This window comes from Micrasema longulum, unplaced genomic scaffold, assembly GCF_059751315.1.
Source record: "Micrasema longulum isolate JH-2025_06_02 unplaced genomic scaffold, ASM5975131v1 h1tg000215l, whole genome shotgun sequence".
NCBI lineage: Eukaryota > Metazoa > Arthropoda > Insecta > Trichoptera > Brachycentridae > Micrasema > Micrasema longulum.
In genome coordinates, this window is record NW_028277420.1 from 875,124 (window position 1) to 895,802 (window position 20,679).

At 34.9% G+C, this 20,679-nt stretch overlaps 2 protein-coding genes across 2 annotated transcripts; one reads left to right on the forward strand and one right to left on the reverse strand.

Moving 5' to 3' along the window:
* Window positions 1-1,783: 1,783 nt before the first annotated feature.
* Window positions 1,784-9,435, reverse strand: Ras64B (ras-like protein 2). Its single transcript, XM_088243504.1, has 4 exons — window positions 9,228-9,435; window positions 8,822-8,909; window positions 5,895-6,106; window positions 1,784-2,677 (listed from the first exon to the last, which is right to left on the reverse strand). Exons 1-4 carry the CDS (start codon window positions 9,330-9,332, stop codon window positions 2,480-2,482), a joined length of 603 nt encoding a protein of 200 aa, XP_088099630.1. The 5' UTR covers window positions 9,333-9,435; the 3' UTR covers window positions 1,784-2,479.
* A 1,065-nt stretch (window positions 9,436-10,500) lies between these two features.
* On the forward strand, window positions 10,501-20,169 carry LOC148283627 (calcineurin-binding protein cabin-1-like). Its single transcript, XM_088243509.1, has 2 exons — window positions 10,501-10,638; window positions 13,736-20,169. The coding sequence occupies exon 2, from the start codon at window positions 13,737-13,739 to the stop codon at window positions 20,121-20,123; it is 6,387 nt and encodes a 2,128-aa protein (XP_088099635.1). The 5' UTR covers window positions 10,501-10,638; window position 13,736; the 3' UTR covers window positions 20,124-20,169.
* The last annotated feature ends 510 nt before the right edge of the window (window positions 20,170-20,679 follow it).

The window sequence follows — 20,679 nt, forward strand, 5'->3', positions numbered from 1 at the left end:
GGTATGGGGCGAAAAATAGCATCACGGCTCAGAAATCTTAGACAGTGGTTCGGGGAGTCGGATGCAGCAGCTCCGATTAGACTGGCCCATGATCGTGACGGGTTCAGAATGATGGTCGCCAACCTCCGGTAGGAGCGGCAAAGGAAGAAGTGTTTGTTGGTATTGTACATAAATGAAAAAAAATATATAGAAAAATTATATGAAAAAAGTCAACTTGGTTACGTATTAGATATTTATTTATAATTTTTGTTACGCTTGTTTTTTGCTTGATAGAAAGGTGTGCAAGTTATTTACACTAATATTTTCCTTAAAAAATCTCATTTTACCTGTACCATATTACTATTAAGTGAGTTTTTTTTATTTTATGAAACTAATTTTTAAAATAATTCTGAAATCAATAACCATGTCTGTCCTACACACGTTTTTCAATGAGGAAATGAATACATAAACATTATTGGTAAACATGCATGCTTGGTTTTTTTTTAGTGGGCAATAGTTTAAAATCCCACCTCCCATTCTACAGACAGTAAAATGATATATTATCCAGATATGTTATATCATTTTTGGAAGTGTGTAAATCTACGTTGTAAATGTTAGAAAAATAATCATCTATAAACACTCAGAATAATATATGTTACAACTTACAATTAAAGTTAATAAATACAACATTTATTAATAGAGAAAAAGCTCTCAGGCGTCACTTATTCTGAAGTGACTTTTAAAGCAACAACAGTGGTGTTAACATTGTTTATACAAAGAAAGTGGTTCAAGTAACCACATCTTTAATTAAATGTCTAAAGATGAACATAGAAAAAGAGTTATAATATAGTTACAGTCTCCTCTATCATTAAATGATCTAATTTGAAAACTAGCTGGCTTCTGTTATAGTTTTACAATAATAGACAGTATAAATATATATATCTCCTGGTTAAATAAAATACTCACAAACTCCATGTCATTTTAATATTGTTTTAAACCACTTTACGCATACAAAATTACAATAATACTATTTAGCCATTTTAAAGTAACAACCATTCATTGAAAAGATATCCGATAAATAAGAAGTTCCTTTGAAATTGATAAATACAATTATTGCAATATGAGTGCGCAGTAGAAACAATAAACAAATAAATATTTATGTATTATTGGCAAGCCATAGTTAGTGATATAAATATTTTTAATAATATTTACACATTTGACTGCACATATTTTAAAGGCTGAGATTCCAAAAATATTTCAGTTTGTTAGTAATAATTTAAAAGCAGCTTCTCAAGAATAAATAAACAAAACATATTGTCATAGTTATTAGGAAGTGTATTTTTAAATTACTGCAATATTTTACTTCAAAGCGACAATGTATTTTTAACAATGTTTTCCTAATCAAATTATCCAAACAATTATTATGTATTGTTAAAATTTTATGATTACTACATAATAATACACATATTGTACACCGAATAGAATTACATATAACATATATTTATTAGTTACAGTACTTAATTAATATTTTAAGCTTTACATGGTGTTTCAATTCATATATTTGGTCCGGAGTTCGGTGTTAAAATGCCCCCCTCACCTTTATCCTATCACTAATATATTTTACAGTCAGCCACATTCAAATGATGATAAGACATAAAATGAGGCAAATGATTTTTGAATCTGTTACAAATGTGTTCATTTGATTTGGAAGACTTCGAATCATCAAAATATAAAATAATTACGAAATTTAATTGCGAAAGTAAATTATATTGGGAATCAGAACAATATTAAATTAAAATAACAATTTAGCTATCCGGTAAGTATTTTTAATATCATACACAGACAGCATTACTTTAAGTAGAATTTGGTTAAGTGACCAAAGTTAGTTTATTTTAAAATTAATTTTTGGTAAGTAACAACTTGTAAGTAAATGTTTTACAAATTAAGGAAACAGTAAAGCATAAAATAACGCAGGTAAATACAGGAAGAACTAAGTATTTTTAATTAACAATGGTTAGATATATGAATAAACAAAGCAATTTAGATAAATTTTATTACTATGCATTCATTTATGGAGAAAGTTACGCAATTCTCCATCACTAGACATTCTTAAGTATTTACTACTAGCATAATAGTAAAATTGTAATGATGAACAATTTATTATAGCTATTTATTGATATATTTGAAAGTTATAAAAATATATCATCTATGCTATCGAACTACCACAACATTCAAAATATAATACTTCGTTAATTCCACAGTGAAAATAGTTACATGTACGGATATTTATAGAAACATTCAGATATCGCATTGAGTTTTATGCATTCCAGATTCACAATATTTAATAGCAAAAATAAGATATCTTTCACATGTTCGTGGTTTATAGAATTGAAAAAAATAGCACCGAAAGAAGATAAAATGCATGCAGTATTGTAATGGCACATTATACATGTTTGGAGATGAGTCTGGACCACGGCAATATTCTACGACGGTGGTATTGTTAAAGTATGCAGCACTTGCGCTTGTTGCTGGACTTGTGGTCGGAGTTGAGGAGAGGTCTCTCGGCCTGTTGGAAGCGCCGAACCACACGGAGGAGTTCGTGGAAGGCCTGGTCCACGTTCATGCGCAGCTTGGCGCTGCACTCGATGTAAGGCACCTTGAGCTGGCGAGCCAACTGCTGGGCCTCCTCTACTGTCACCTGAAATACAAAAATGTATTAGTTGGCCAGATGAACAGACGTATTAAACGAAAATAAAACAATAATTTAACTAATGATAATATTTAAACAAAAACATCATCATTTCTTTATCAGCACCCGGTGGTTCATAGGGCACAGCATTTCCAGTCAAATTCCAGTGAAAACATACTTTAAAATACATATCTGTAAATTTAAATAAAAACATCACCAATTACAGTACATCAAATCATGTAATCTGGTAGTGCTTTAATTTGAACATTTCAGTGTCCTTAAAAAATAGTCAAAAATGTCATCTCAGGCTAAGAAACACAAAAAAATACACAATATGCCTGCCTAGTATTATTAGTTTTTTGGTTTATTTAAATGTGCAAAATTCATATTAATACATAACATATACTAAACATATGTTGACAGTACTGAACATTAGAGTGGGCCGATGATGTATGAAATGTTTTATTTTTTTAGACATCAAAGTGAAAGGCAACTAAAAAGTTGCATTTTGGATCACATTGAACGTAAAGATTATTAGAAAAAAAATTCTGTACTACTTTTGGCCCTCAACCGAGGTTTGAAGTTTATCACTGTCTGAACATTTTGTTAATTATCTATATTGATAAAATCATTTTTCGTTAGTAAAGATATAACTTATTCACATTACAAATTTGAACACGTTTTAAAACTACCAAAATGCAAAAAGTTTACACTCCGCGGAACTGATTCCGTTGAGCGCCTGGCTAATATTGACGAAAACAATGGCTCATTAAAACAATGCTACCCATTTATTACAAAACAAAGTGCAACTCACGCCCTCAGATGCTTATTTAATAAGGTTTAATGCACATTACACAATTTAATTGAACCGATTTTCTTACTTAAATACGAAATGACAGCTGGTTTGCGGCAAAAAATCAACTTTTTCGAAAACTTCAAGCTCTGGTTGAGGGCCAAAAGCAGTATTGAATATTTTTTAAAATATTTTTTGCATTCTGAGTAATCTAAAAGGCAACTTTTTAGACCCTTTTCATTTCAAAATTCGGAGAAAAAAAATTATCGGCCCCCCTCTACTGAACATGTTTTTGGCGAAGCAGTCATTTTAAATACATTAGTATTAATATTGTCGGTCTCGTGGTGATTACACCACCATTAGGTCAGCGTGTTTGTCTAGCATGCAAGAGGTTTAAAGTTCGATTCCCGATATGGTTGATATTAAATATTTATAAAACATTTAAGTTTGTAAGTGAAAATTCTTGATGGAAGTTCATTGTAATTTATTATATAAATAAAACACGAGTGATACTTTAATCCACAAATTTGGAATATCCAGTGACCGGTTTCATCGCTTTCGCGACATCTTCGAGACTAGTATCTTTATTACAAAGTTAAATGTATTTATACAGAACAGAGGTAAGGATACATAATTCAGAGTTATATGTAAGTAAATTAAATAAAGTTATTTTTATCTTAAGGATCATTATCGACAAATTTTCTATGGGTTAACTAATGAATGGATATAATGTTATTTTAATGAGTTTTCAATTCTCGAAATTAATAGATTAAAAAATAGAATTACTTAATGAACAGATAACACATGTGCATTTCCCATTACTTTACCCATTGTAATATAATTTTACTAATGACTTTTTACCCTTTGTTTTTCAGAAATCATTATTTACAAAACCACACTCACGAAGGATGGGACACCAACAATAAAATAAAATACTTAAACTCATTAAAATAACATTATATCCATTCATTAGTTAACCCATAGAAAATTTGTCGATAATGATCCTTAAGATAAAAATAACTTTATTTAATTTACTTACATATAACTTTGAATTATGTATCCTTACCTCTGTTCTGTATAAATACATTTAACTTTTTAATAAAGATACCAGTCTCGAAGATGTCGCGAAAGCGATGAAACCGGTCACTGGATATTCCAAATTTGTGGATTAAAGTATCACTCGTGTTTTATTTATATAATAAATTAAATATTTATTTAAAAAAGGGTGTTTTTACACTAGAATATTTCATAGTCCCAGGACTGGTACCTGAAGCGTAAGACTGATCATCTTACCTTCATGTAACAAAATTATCAAGGTACGCTGCGATTGGTGTACCAATGCAGCGCCCTATGTACCAGGTGCGGAAAGCGAATGATGATGAGTATTAATATTAAAATTAAAAAATAAATTGTTCAGCGTTATAACGAAGATCATTGCTATTCTATGAGGGTGGGTGAATGTTTCAGAATCTCAAAAACAAGAATCCAGGCAACACAGAACAATCAGTACCATAAAGGACTTATGATGTTTGATGAGTTGGCAAAAGAGATTAGGGGTGCTGGGTATATTGCATCATTTCGTAGGACAGCAATAGTTTTTGTCAAAAACAAACATTTATATAGGTAGATAAAGCGTCATCAGAAAGCGTCTGGATTTATAAACAATGTTTTGTTTTTGAAATTATTTTTGTATATTATATTGTTTATTGGTTAAGGTATAACTAGTTGTTTAAACTTATATTTTGTACAACTATCTAAATAAATACATTACATATTAAAACATAATAACAAACAGTAGGTAATAAAAGTAGATGTCCTGTGAGGTCAACTGGGTTACCATGACTGTCTTACTAGGATTTATCACCAAAAAGTTCAGAGACAATTAAAAAATAACTTTTTACATTTTGACGCTGGAAAGGAAAAAGTTACAAAGCGACATGTGGCAACTTTACAGAATAGCCAATTAAATTACTTTTTTTGATCAATGAAGAATCTTGTGTTTTTATTTAAATTATGTAGGAATAACGCCAAAATAATACGTATGAATGAGCTTTTTTAATTGGCTCTTCTGTAAAGTTGGTAGATGTCGCTTGGTCACTTTTCCTTTCTAGCATCGATATGTTTTTATCAGTTCAGCTTGCCCACCACATCTGAGGACTTAAGTCTCTTTGGCGGTGTCCACACACGAAGAAAAGTGGCTTATTGCCAAACGAGAAAAGATCCCCCAGGGAGCTCTCTGTAATCTAGTAGCTTTGGCATCCTCGTGCTGAAAGAAGATAATCCATAAGTACATAATATGTACTTCGTTGGATTGAGGGAAAGAGGGAAGTAAATTCTTCACTGACTGAAATATCTTCTTGCTACTTCTTTTCTTATCAGTTCAATAAATCATCTGTTTAAAACCATTTAGTATTCCAGCATTTTTGGTTTTACCTTTCTCTGATGATCCAGATCAGCCTTGTTCCCGACCATGAGCATGGGGAATTCATCCCTGTCCTTGACCCTCAGGATCTGGCGGTGGAACTTGTACATCTCCTCCATACTGGCGTGGTCAGCCAATGAGAACACCAACAGGAAGCCCTCTCCACTGCGCATGTACTGCTCGCGCATTGCGCTGAATTCCTCCTGCCCCGCTGTGTCTAAAACTGATAAATAAAAAGGGGTATGAATGCAAGTTTTATTAGTGAAAAAACTCTGCACATATGCAAAACTGTTTTAAAGGCCAAGAGTATTCCTATCGGTTTCGCTCACACTTCAATCACCCTTTCCACGGCTTTACAAAACGAAACAAACATGGTGAAAATGCATATTTATTGAAATTAAAATCGATACTTTTTAACCAGTTGTTTCCCTAATTGTAACGACGACTAACTTTAAATAGTACTGTCTCTGGCACTGATTACCTTAATACAAAGGAATACATTATGATACATTGCCCCTGTCACTCCAAAACTTTATATTTTTTGTCTTCTGTTGTTTTGTCTTGTATGCTGAAGTTATTGGTTTAAGCGTTTAGTTTTTATAATGATACTTTTTACACTTTGTTAACCGCCTTTGTTAACGGTTTCAGCCCGGGTGTTCATTCAAATTTATATACTATTAAGCGTGTTGTCCAGATGCTCTTGGAAATATATGTATTTTTATGTAATAATATTTCATTTTTATTTTTGCTATTATTTAATTATGTACGTGTTTCCACTTTCCATTATGTTGTATCCCAACTCATCACAGGGCCCTTGGCCTCATAGAGTTTGGGATACGTTATTATTGTATTTTGTTGTAATATGTATGTACTTGTATGAATAAACAAAAAAATCCACACGCATTTTAAGATTTTTTTACTCTCGTGCCTACCGAAATTCAAAAGCGGCGAGTTTATTTTTAAATTACTGGAATCCCCAAGTCCTATGTCGGTAATAAGCATTACACAGAAAACATCATTTTTAACTTTGACAGTTGGCTTCTGGCTGGTTTGTTTGTTTTGGAGCGAATTCTTGTCATCCTTATAAATGATAATTATGTAAGGCAAGTTTTAATCATATATTAATTTGTAAAATTATATTAATTTGATTGAATAAACATATATTGTAAGATAATAACACATTTTAAATTAATTTCGCCAGTTGATTTTCAGTTTGAGACCCATTGTTTATAAATAACGGAAGTTAAATAATTTCTAAAGTATAAAAGAGTTTTAAAAAACATATAAAATACCAAAAATTCACAGAATAAAAATACTTTTTAAGTCCACAGGAATTTATTCAGGTCTGAAAGGGTTTGAGTAATAATACCCCACTGGCTAATAGTCACCCATACGGTCGAAAACCATTATGTACTTATCAACCACCAAGTTAGCTACAGTTTACAGCGATACAGTGGCTATAGGTACTCAGGTCGAGAATTGCAAGCGCAAACCGAAACCATATGTTACACGTTTTTTCTTAAACTAAAAACCAAACCAAAAATTTGGTACGATTTGTTCAATAGAGATTATTTATTTTTATTTATTTATTTTCTTTTATTTAGGAAACATACAGTACAGTTACAAAGTTTAATATTTTACACAATTAGTCTTAACTCTAATGGACCAGTGAAGTTTCCATATTATAAAGCAATTATTCAATTCAATTATTATGAAAGTATAAAAAAGAGAAGGAAAAAAAAAAACATTAATGAAAGTTGTTTAAAAATTAAAATTTAAGTAAAAAAAGATATTTTAAAGTTTGTAGTGAGTATTTACAAATGGAAATAATATAAAAAATGAAGAAAATTTGTAAGAGTAATTAAAAGTTAAGAATTGAAATAAAGAATGAAAAACATGCTCAGATGTATAAATAAAATAAAATAGTAATAACATTTTTTTAAAAAAAGGAAAAACATAAATATACACATACATATTTTAGAGTTAAAGGGCTTCTCTTTAAGCAGGAGTGAATTATTTCTCTGAGGTTAAAGGCACAGGCCGTTAAATAAAAAAAACTTGTGTCAGATATTGCAATTCTTCCTTATGACCATATTGTAATTACACAAATGGTAACAAAAACTGGATTTAACTCCCTGGGGAGCTGTTTATATTAACATATTATAACAGAGGGGAAGAACATTTTAGAGAGGGTAATATAGAAGTCTAGGCGTCTACAGGGCTTATGACCTGTCATTGGCTGGTTTAAGTGGCCAGTTTACACACTATGTGACATTCACCATTCTGCCCATATTTGAACATCTATATCCCTTCAATTCTTTCATCTGTTGATGTTTGTGAAGTTAAAGAGCTAAAACCTTTATTTATGCGGGTGAGATTCGTGTAGTTGAATTATTTCACCTACATACTAGGCAACGCCTGAAAATGTTGTATTTCCAATTTCTATAATTATTCATGGACACATGACTTCAACTGTGAATAATTGAAGAAATTTCCTATGAATATTACATTTTTCTGATTTGAAAATCTCTAATTTTTTGCATGTGTTATGACTACACAGCACCGTAACGCGCGGATGTTTCTGGGACGGTAAAGGAAAGGTAAAGAATCAAATCAGTAATAAACTTTGAATGGCTCCCAGCACAATCAGCTAATAGTGACTTATACCTCTTTACCCAAATGCCACAGATTTGTCTGTATAAAACATTGTTTAGTGTTTAAGTGTTGTTCATTGTTGTATTTTTTTTAAGGAATACTAAATCGAAATACTCCTACAGCCAGCACAAGGTTGGCTACAGCGTTCTGGAGGTTAAGTTGTCACATGTGATGTTTGTTTTTTTACAAGGCTATTTTACACAGTCTCTACAAAATGATTATTTATCATTGTTGAAATGGAAGAAACAGTGTTGGCAATTGCTTGGAATAAAGAGATGCATACTGTCTAATCTGGCAGGAATGTCATCCACCACACACTGCTTTGTGTAGGAGTCTTCAATGGTGGGATCATAGTCAGTGACGAAATAACTCTGAAATGAGAAAATACAACAATTTTTATATTTAAATCTAGAGCGTCCGATCATGTATAACGAAGACAGTAGGCGTAATATGATGGAATAATAATTTTAGGCGTAGACCTTGAAGCGGTATGTCAGATCCTATTTTGGGCATTGATAAAATTACACTAATTAACAAATAATATTCTGCAAGTATTACTGTATTTAATGATAAATATTGAATTCACGTATGATCAATCACAAATTAACTTCCTAAAAATTAGGAAAAACTGAGTAATTTGGCAAATTGCGTGGGCGTAACTTTTGCATAACCTACAGATGTTCACTCACCTGTATAAATTGTATTGTTATTGCAGATTTACCGACACCTCCACCACCAACAACAACAAGTTTATAATTTTGCGACTGATTTTGCCGTTCACCCTGACGAGACATTGTAAATAACTTTTGAAATATGCCAAACTAAACAATACAAAAACTAAATGACATAAAAGGAAGCAACAGTTATCGACATTTCTATTTCAGTGTGGCTATCTATAGAAAAATAATATTACTTAATAAGGAAAAATTCATTGGATAAGCATGTTTTACAAGGAATGGATTGGTGCCTACCTTGTTTAAAACACGTTTTTTTTAAAAAATCTATCGCAATAAATCATGTTATTGTTTTACAAAACCTCAATTTATATTTGTTACATACAGAAGAAGCTTAAATTAATCAAAATACATTGATATTGAAAACGTCCTTTTGTCAAAAAATACTTACGTTTTTTTTGTAGTTTTTCGTCCATATTAGACAATTAAAGCGCCAGAGGTAATTGTAAATAAATTAACCTTAAAAGCAAAAATACACAATCATTTATTATGTTGATCACGCTTCGAATCTCATCCCACAGATTAAAGTTTCAGACCGATCTACAAGATAACATTGGTAAGATTTTTGGGATCTTCAGTTCAATGTTCAATTACTATTAATTGATAAGTAGGTTTGAATTGAATTTGAATATTGGAAATTTTTTAAAATTAAATCACATGAATTTGAAACTGTAAAGTTTTACATTTTGGGTAGCTCGTTTTTAAACCAACTAAATATTCACAAATATTATTATTAATTCTTCTTCTTCTTCTTATGGTTCCTCTCCCCGATGGAGGTTGGAAATCATCATTGCGATTCTTACTTTATTGGCAGCTGCGCTGAACAAGGACTGAGTGCTGCAATGGAACCAGTCGCGCAAGTTTTTAAGCCAAGAGATGCGCCTTCTACCTACACTGCGTCTCCCTTCAATCTTTCCCTGTAGAATGACTTGTAAAATTTTATATTTTTCGCCTCTCATCACATGCCCAAAGTACTCAAGTTTTATTTTCTTTATAGTCTTCAGTACCTCTTTATCTTTTTCCATCCGTCGGAGAACATCACCGTTTCGGACTCTATCCACCCAGGAGATTTTTAATATCCTCCTCTTAATTATTCTCCTTTTATTAATTATTATTACAAATATAGTCCCCGATAGTTTTTAGTTTTCAACCATCATCGTTTGAATCAATTAGAAAACGTACGTGTGATGTAGCTAAAATGCATATTTTTGGGGTTGCAACATTATTCAAAAGCGATTCGAAATCTGACAGTAATCTCTCTGGTAATCATCGTAATCATTTTGTGACATAAAACATAATATAACCTTATAAATAATAAACAATCCGAATCGGTCCAAATTGTGGTCTATATACACAATATTTATGCGTAAGTAAACAACTTTTTTTGAAGTAAATAATTTTATTTTTCCGCATAATGGTCATGTTTATACAACAAATAACGAAATAAGTTATTTAAATTACCCCAAAGAGATTTCGTAGAATACTTTTAAGTATACATTTTGTAAACCATCTATCTTGTTTTTTGCACAACAGACCAAGAATTCTAATTTCTTTGGCAAAAATTCAGCGTTAGTGGACCCTGGTTTGGAAAAAAAACAACGTAATTATTTTGCTCTCGCTGAGAATCAAACCCGAAAGGAATCCCGCATAGGGCAAGTACCTTAGCTATTACACAGAAGGCGGCATCTAACGAATCGTTATTCATTTAATTTAAGTACTGTAATTTCACACACCAATTGGTCGAAAGTATGATACTTTTTTGAGATTTTGTTACAGCATTTAAAATAAAGCTTTTTAATGTTGACGTTTTTTGTTGATATTTCTTGATAAAACTCCATAGTTAATGATTATGATAAAATTATAAATAAACTTATCAATGAAACTTCTTGGTTAAGTTTTACTTTTTTGACCAACGAGCGCTTTCGCCTAAGTAGGGATCTCCAAGTCTACCAGTAGCATCTACCAGTCTTGAAGATGCCTACTTAGGTGAAAGCGCACGTTGGTCAAAATAATAAAAAGTAAAACTAAACCAAGAAGTTTCATTGATAAGTTTATTTATAATTTTATCATAATCATTAAAGCTTTTTGAGATTATTTTCGTTGATCTGTATGTACACAACTTAGATATATATATATCAACAATCTTTTGAGTATGTCCAAATGTCTGTAGACAGGCTGGATTACCTCTAGGGAGTTTTTCACATCTAATTTTGTTGCGACAGAATCAATAGGAAATGTGGATGTTTAACCATAAGCAGAATAGCGAATGTTACGCAGTGTGTAAAGTAGCCACTTAAACTAGCCAATGACAGGTCATAGGCCTTGTAAATGCCTAGACTTCCATATTTCATTCTCAAAAATGTTTTCCCTCTCTGTTGCAACTAATTTTTACATACAGTCAAACTCGATTATAACGATCGCGGAAATAGTGAGATTTCGGATATAATGAGGAAACATTGGTTGAATTTTTAATTTGTGGTTTTCTCCACACATTTGTAGCGAGCTACTTCTCGGACATACCGAACAACAATATTGTCAACAGTTGAACAAAAACTCTTCAATCGTTTAAAAACATAATTATAAGAACCTAAGTAATACAATCCAAATGCGGGACTAACTCAGCACCGGTGCCGCTGGGCATCGGGATCAGTTTACGTTTATGACACTGTGTAAGTGTCTGAGTACCGAATTGGTGTTTTTGCCGACAACATTGACAAAGTATCACACATATGGTTAAAATTGCAAATAGAAAATTCAAGCTTTGTGAACTTAGTAAGTCTTATTAAAATTTACAACTTTCTTTGTACTTTACGAATGACATCCTTGTTTCGGGATTTTTAACAATGTTTTTCTTTTTTTTAAAGTTCTACGGTCAATGCATAATGAACATTACTAGTGGGTGATGTCAGATAAGTTAAAACCTAACCCTTGAATTGTAAACATGACTTCTGACAAGCAGAAGTGTTCAAATTTGTGGAAAAGTGACAATTATTTGTAAAATAAAAAGTTGCGAGAAAAATTTTGAAGCGTGTAAAAAGTTTTCTGTCCTTATCCATAGTGTCAACATTGTAAAAAAAACGAATGTTTATTTATCTAGAAATGAAATTTAGTTACTGGTATGTTTGTAAGCATATATTATAATTTTCAATAGTGACAATATGCAGTGGCGATTTTTTTAAATAAACCTTTCTCTGGTATAACAAGTAATGCTTATAACAAGCAAATTCAGTCGATCCCATTTTCCTCGTAATAACCAAGTTCAACTGTATATACATATTATTTTTAAAACTTTGGACCGTAGTTGTGTTATGAAGCACTCGATTATAGTCCAAAGTATATTTCCCTAAGTAAATCGATAAAGAGCAACAGTTGCTCGACTGTTTTGCCACTATATTATTGGGTAGTCAATAATCTTTAAAACGAAACGCAGATGATAAAGTCTATAATAAAAAAATATTTATTTATTCATTTTAACACCAATTACACTATAAAAATTAATACTATTTTAATTATATAAAATCTAGATAGAAATAAATCAAAATCAAGGTAAATGTATTATTTTTCAAAATCAAACACTCAAAATCTATTCTATAAATCACCAATTTTTTTTTGGGTTTACGATATATATGCCCTCGAGCTTAGGCACTTGGAAAAGGTCTATTTCGGTGATTTTCTACTTTGACTTACTTATGGATAGTTTAATATCCTCTTAAGAATAATAAATGAAATCTTCCTTATCTGGACACTTTCGTAACTTGTCCGGGCCAATATTCTCCCTCGTAAATATACACTACAAATTCCTCTTCCAGGGAGTTAACCATCATTCAAAAAGGTTTAATGAAGATTCTGAAGCCGAGGAATATCTGTCGCTTTTGTTTCTCGCTAGAATTTGAAGTAAATATTTGGACCATAGTTGAACTTGAAGTGCGATTTTTTATTATTTTTACAATAACAATGACATTGCTTTTTTTAGTAAAAGTATTTAATAAATATATGAAAACAATAAATTACCTGCAACGTACACTAGGGGGAAGGGGGAAACAGAACAGCTTGTTGTAATAACACGTGGCCTAGAAAGTTTGAAGCTCACAAAATTAGGTGCAACACTTAACCTTACACTGGCAGTTGATAATTGAAGAAAAAGGCAGGAAAATTGTATTCCCACGCCATAACAAAAATATTAAATCTATGCTCTTTCATCTAGTAGCTCAACTTCTCACCAGAAGTCACTCATATTTCAGTTATCTGGTTTTTCAAGCGCGCGGCTGTTTGGACCATAGGTGTGTGAAATTACGGCACCTAACCACTGACTAAGGGACTGATATGTTCTCGTAGAAAAGATAATGAAATTATTTGTACCCACTAAAATTTCCCACAGCACTGAACTTCCTCATTGTGTAGGCAAGAAAAAGATGTACGAAATGTAAAATGTGGGTTGTGATCAATTTGTATTTTTTTTTCAGAATGATAAGAATAACAGCTCTAAACGAAGAAGTGGAGGATGAAGAAAGTTCCGGAGAAGGGGAGGGAGGGGTGACTCGAGAGGCTTTGGAAGAGATCGCCCTGCAGCAGTACGCCCGCTGCCTGGAGCTCCAGCGCAAGGGGAGCCTCAAGGATGCGCGGCAACTCCTACTGGACTTGCTAGACACCGAGCTCCTCTATGCCGTGCAGCCTCCCGAGGAGGGGGAGGGGAGGGCTCCCCCCCTCCTCAGCCTCAAGTATCTCTGCTACCGGAATATTGCCTCCATCTCCACCCAGCTCGGAGACCTCGAGGCGGCTGTAGACAACTACTTGGAAGCTTCCACGTACGACCCGTCGGATATTACGCTCTGGTATCGCCTCGGCACCACGAGCTTAAAGCTGGAGAAGTTCGACCTCGCTCTGTACGCCTTCCAGCGCGGAGTCAGCTGTAACGCCAAGCACTGGCTGTGTCTCGACAGTTTGGTTACCATTACACTCGGGTTGGGCGAGTATAATGATTGCATTTTTACTATCTACAATGCCCTCGAGTTAGATCCCGATTATTTACGCGGCAGAGCTTATCGCAAACATATATTTACCGAGTTTCCGTATGTGAAAGAGTTTGTTACGACTTTGAATTCCTTGTATAAGTGGACCCCGGAAATGGACGAGGATATCGTAGGAGAAGAGTGCGAGCGGTTGATTGCGGAAGCCAAAAGTATTAACGAGGCTTATACAAAGCAGGTCTTTGAAAATAAAGTAGTAGAACGACTTCCAGTATTGACGCTGAACAAACCAATTGAGAATTGGAGCTGGCTCAGTGTTGGAGAATCTCTTGTTGATATGCACATGCATATAACGGAGAATCTCCTCAGTCATGCTTGTGTTGTGGAGGTTAGTCAGCCTGAAATAGGGCTTCCCAAAACCTCTCTTTTAGATGAACCTATGGAAGTAGAAATGGGAGATGTAAAATCTAATGAAATTGTACAAACTGTTCAGCTACCTGAAAATATTGTGGAAAAAATACAGGATGAAAAATTAGATAAAACTACGAACGATTTTGATAAGATGGAAGTCGACCAAGACACGGGACAGAATAATGCGACTAAAGTGAACGAAGTAAAGGAAGTCAAGAAAGGTACCACTAGGCGCAGGGCGAGTTCCATTAGCTGTTTGCAACAGTGGGAATGGTGTAATAAGAGAAGGTCATCCAGGAAGAAGGCCAATAGGCAGGATCAAAACGAAACTATTTATGATACACTGAAGCGCTTGTTACCGCACCATTTAGTTGTTGATGAGAATCGCCACGAACGTGCCAAGACTAAAGAATTCAAAGGGGACGAATCTTTAGATACAATGGACTTGTATAAACTATTTGAAGAGAAAGAAAAAGAAACAGATGTAAATGTGCAAGAAGATGAAAATTTCAACAGAGATTACTTCAATTCCGAAAAAGAGCAAGCTGAAGTACAAGAGTTCATACAGAAGTACGTGGAGTCTACATGTGACATTATTACCATGCTCGATGACTTTGTGGAAACCTTGTCCAAAATGTGGGAAATAACTTGGCCCGATGGTTTGGGTGACATATATATGGAAGCTAATTGGTGCGCCCGCCAGCACTTTGAGCCGCCCATAGGGTATGACAAAACTCCCGAGGTCTTAAAGACTTTTATTAATATTAATCTTATTCACTTGGAAACGGGTATAAACAAACTGCTGGAGGAAGAAGAGGAAAAAAGAGGAAATGTGGAGACTGAATTATTAGACTTGTTGAAATTTTTGTGCTCAAGAAAAGAATCTCTCGGAGAAAATTCTTTGTATTTAACTATCAGGTTTCTTTGGGTGAAATGTCACAGTTTGCTATATAAGGATCAGGTAGAGTTTGCGCTAGATTGTTTATATTACATATTATATGAACTTAATTGTTTAGACGAGGAAGGCGATAACTATTCTTTGAAGGTCCCGAACTTTACTAAGTGGCCAACAATCACAAAAACTAATTGCGTAGAATTGATAAAGGCATTAGAAAGAAATAAAAAACTGTCCACAGTTCCAAATCTATATGAATACGCTAAGTACGAAGAAGCTTTAGAGATTTTACAAGATTCATTTAAGCACTGTCAACACCAAGCTAGTAAACAGGAGTGGGGAAGTATGGCCCTCGACTGGGCAGTACAGCTCGTCACGCTGATGGAGTGTCTGTGGGCTCTCGATGACACCGAGCAGTGCTTCTCCTGGGGTGCCATCTGTTTACACGAGTCCCTTAAACAGTACATGCTCTGTGAACCCGGGGACGACAATTATGACAAGTGGTCCTTGACTGTCGTTAAAGCCCTAATGTGTCTCGAACACATTCTAAAGAAAGAAGGAAGCGAGTATTTGGAGACATTACCCGAAAAAAGTCTTATTCGTCTAGTTCAAGATATAATTCAAATAATTGTGCACCAGCTGGATGATACAAATAGTAATCAAGATATGCCGTTAAATACTATGGCTTCGTGGGTTCTGCTTCATTTTATCTTTCAGCGTGAGGAAGACTGCGGTAGAATGAAGAAGAATCCCGCTGATGACTCGCCAGATGGAGACATTCCAGTATCTCTGCAGATTCTTTTCATCGCGCATGAAAATGTAGGTAAAAGAGGATGGTGTGCAACAAACAATGGGGAGTTGATTCATTTTACATTGAAAACTGTGATTCCTCGTTTTCGGTCACCGGCACTATATGCCGCCGTAGAATCTGTGAGTCAGTATCTGGAACAGTGTGTCTTCTGTCTATTCGGTCACCCCACAAAGAAGACCAAATTTCGCTACTTGATGGAACACAATGCTACACCTATCAAACTAGACTGGGAATGGGCGCAGCAAATATTTGATCTGTACCGACCGGAAGAAATGCCAGAATTCAATTCCTACAGGGTGGGTTCAATTACAGCAGAATCGGAACAGTTGTTCCAGAACATGTTGTCCATAGCGCCTTCGTCCCTCGATCCGCATCCTCACTGGGCAGATGTCATCGCCTATATCGAAGGAAGGAAGAGTAAATTACCAGAGGTCGTTATCGAATTACCCTATAAGATGCGTGATATTTACTATTTGTTAGCTGATTTTTATTTCAAGAATAATGAGACCGTAAAAGCCCTGAAGTATTACAGTTATGATATTGTAATAATAAAAAATCGGTTTGATTCCTGGGCAGGAATGGCTCTGGCAAGAAGTAGTTTACTGGAGGCAAAGTTAAATTCTTGCGAAACATTCAAAACAGAAAGAGAATATCTCACGAAAGCAACCGCTGTCGAAGGGTGTTTCAAGAAAGCTCTCGAAATGGATTGTTCGCATTCCATGCTTTGGATAGAGTACGGAGCTTTCGTTTACGGAGTACATTCATTCTGTTCTCGAATGCTGAAGCAAGCCAGTGAATCCCTCAGCATGGAAAGTTTCGAGGTTCTCGAGAGCAGAAAGGAAGCTATGTTGGACACTGCTCACCGTTGTTTTGTTAATGCCCACCGACAGTGGATGGCCGAGTGTCAGGCCGCTGATAAAGGTCAACAAGATGAGCGCTGGCTACATTACTATATGTTGGGAAAAATAGCCGAAAAGAAGAATGAAGCCCCGGAAAAATATTTAGAATATTATCAGAAGGCCAGCAAGTTTTTACAGGAAAACAGTGCGACATATCCCACAAGGATTAATTACAATAATCCCCAAAATTTGTCAGTTGAAGCTCTCGAGATACACTATCGCATTCATGCCTCTATATTGAAGTATATTGAACAGCATGAAAATAAAGTCATTTATGCTTCGGCGGGGAAATCATTCAAGGAATATTTAGATAAGTGTGCTGTTGGACCGTTTGGAAATAAAAAGAAGAATTCTAAAGAATCCACTACGGAGAAAGAAAATGAATCCAGTGACATAGATAAAAATAATAGAGAGGCCAATAAGGGAGCCGTCAAACGAAGCAACTCAGATGGAGAAGAGAGCACTTCTAAGAAAGTGCGAATATCAGAAAAGGATATTGCTACTGATGGGTCATCAGAATCTAGTAAAAAAAATGAAACAATAGTAACTACTCAAAATGATAATGGTGTTTCAAACACAGAAATATTAGATTCTAAACCAGAGAATGTTGAATCTCAAGTTGTTCAATCTCAAGCTATTGAACCGTTGTCAGGACTTGACACTGAAAAACCTGCAGTGGAAAGAGTAAGTGCAGAAGATGTTGAGACAGTTATTAGTGCTCCTATGGAAGTTGAGGGAGATGTGAAAATCACAGGAACTGATCAGTCTTTGTCAAAGATTGAAGAAAAGGATGAAAAATCTAAAGAAAATGAAGTAGTTGATGATAAAAAATCTGAAGAGTCGGTTAAAAGTACAGATACCGAGGTTAGAAGAACATCGCAGGAACAAGAAAGTAATGCTTCTAATACTGGTACATCTAAAGATAACTCTTCTAGTGAGTCTAGTTCTAGTTCTAGCTCTGAAGATTCTTCTTCCGATAGTAGCACTTCATCTTCCGACAGCGAAAAGGCTCCCACTGAGATGACTCAAGATCAGATTGGAGAAATTATATCCATCTGTTTGGAGAATCTAGAGGACTGTGTCAGCAGATTCCCACAGCATTACAAAGCTCTGTATAGGTTGGCTCACTTTCATTTTTACTACAAGAGGGATAAAAATGTCAGCAGATGTCGAGACTTGATGCTGGAGAACTTTATAGCAAAAAATGGAAGCAAATTGCAAGGGCTCTTTTGTGAAAGGAAAAATAGTAACTTTTTTAATGGAATATGGCGGATACCAGCGGGTGAAGTCGACAGACCGGGTAGCTTCGCTTCTCATATGAGTCGCTGCGTTCTCATTACGATGGAGGTATTGAAAGAAATAGACGATAATAAAACATTACTTGATTTATCTCTCCAATTACAAAGAACGCCCGATGCCGAAAAGAAGTACTTGAGAGATTCGGAAAGAATTGAATTGTCCCAGCAGGCTCTATCGTTGTGCATTCGTTCCATCAAAGGGCAATTAGGCAAGTTCAGTAAGGTAACCGAAATCTCTAAAAATGTTTTGGGTAAGAAAGAACTAGTCAATTTGATGCTCGAAGTTTATAGATCATATCAAAAAGTGCAAAAACATGTTCCCATTAAGTCACAGATATTCTCAGGTCTGTTGATCGAGGCTTATAAATTGTATTCAGGTAAGGCAGAGGCTGATAACTTGTTGGATAAGAGTATTAGAAAGTGTCAGTCCATTATTGCAAGTACGAAACAGCGGGCGGCACAGTTGGCCAGCAACTCCAGTACTGGTTCTAGTGTTCAAGCTGAACTCGCTCCTCCGGCGACTGTTCCTCCTCCCCCTTCTGTACCTGTGTCATTTCCTCCTAAAAAGGTTAAACCCTATGTTCCGATCATTCCGGCTACCAGCTTCCTTCCGCACGTGGATCCCCCTTCCTTTGCGAGTGTCCAGAATTCCTATTTGCCGTATCTTCCCATGGTAGACAACCCTCTCCTCTCCGCCTTTGGGAAGTTAGACCCGGCTACCGCCGCAATGTACATCAGAGGATTCGCCGGAGTGCCGAGCTCCGGATACCAAGCGGATTTCTTTCGTCAAATCATGCATACGATGGATGCTGCAGCATATATGCAACAGAGTAAACCGTATAATCAACCTCCCGTAAAACCTAAACCGGCTACTGCTGCTAAAACAAATATTCCAAAAACTAATGTAACTTTGAATAAAGCGCCTTCTACTTCCACTTTGAAACAGCAATCTTCACCGTCTACGCACAAGAGCTTCGCTAGTTATACGGCCTCGCAACAGCAATCCTCCAATAAAAAGGTGACTCCGAATCCTCTTAAAGCGTCTGTCGGAACTCCAGCACCGTCGGTGACTCCCCCTGCTCCGGTCCAACCGAGCTTGTACAGCCCGAGCCAGAGCAGAGCGCAACCGGCGCACACAACTTGCCCTTCTCCCGTACCTGCATCTGTAGCGAGTGGCACGGCTCAACCCGCCCACCAAACTTCCGCGTCCACAGTGAATGCGGCCATCCACACTAAACCGCCGGCGCCGCATCAACAAGTCAGCCCTGGTAAAACTCTGCAGGAAAAATTGGCCGAGAGACAAAAACAAAATCCATCTGTCCCTGAAGCCATCTCCAGGTCAGCTTCGACCGCATTTTCGGGAAAGATTCCCTCGTCTCTGACGATCACCAAAACTGGATCAAGCGGAAAATCCGGTTCGAGTGAAGAGCAAAAACAGCACCAAGACTCTGTAGCTAAAGGAAATAGGGATGCTAAGAAATCAATACAATTTGGAATCTCAAAAGAGAAATTGGCTCAACCGACCAAAGTTCTAGACGCTTCAGAGGTCATTGTACTAGATGATGATTAACTTGATTGTTATAACATATGTAAAAACTATTATACAAATTAACTTATTTGCAGTGTTTTATAGCCCTAAAAACTCGTACATTCAGAAATCAGTAGTGTTTGGGCATAAAATGATAACTGAAAAAAGGTGTACTAGTACTAATCTAGAAAAAAATATATGAACCAAAATTATGGTTCATTTTTCTACTTTTTTATTTTCAAGAGCCAGGAAGTTCTATTTAAAAACTGGTGCATAATATAGGGACCGGGGTGAAACAAATACTTAATTTAACTCAAACACTACCGATTTGTACTAAATATTTGAAGCGCTTTTGTAATTTTATATTTTTAATAAATTATTTTTAATGTTATGATAGATCTACAAATAAAACAAAAAACATAACTTTGTATTAAAATTATTTTATTTCTTATTTATTAGATGATTTATTTATAGAAATATGAATACAGGTCTCGCGTCATTCTCATTTCTACTAGTTTGAATTTTTGTAAATATGAAATAATAAGTTATAATATCGTACAGTTTAGATTAAGATTATTCGTTTTATGGCTGAACTTTA

Bases quoted from the DNA above. Each gene is read 5' to 3' on its own strand.
- LOC148283627 (XM_088243509.1), top strand. From the start codon at position 13,737: ATGATAAGAATAACAGCTCTAAACGAAGAAGTGGAGGATGAAGAAAGT.
- Ras64B (XM_088243504.1), bottom strand. From the start codon at position 9,332: ATGTCTCGTCAGGGTGAACGGCAAAATCAGTCGCAAAATTATAAACTT. The intron at 8,910-9,227 runs GTGAGTGAACAT...TTCTCATTTCAG, and splicing joins TAACAATACAATTTATACAG to AGTTATTTCGTCACTGACTA. The intron at 6,107-8,821 runs GTATGCATCTCT...TTTATTTATCAG, and splicing joins CATTCCTGCCAGATTAGACA to TTTTAGACACAGCGGGGCAG.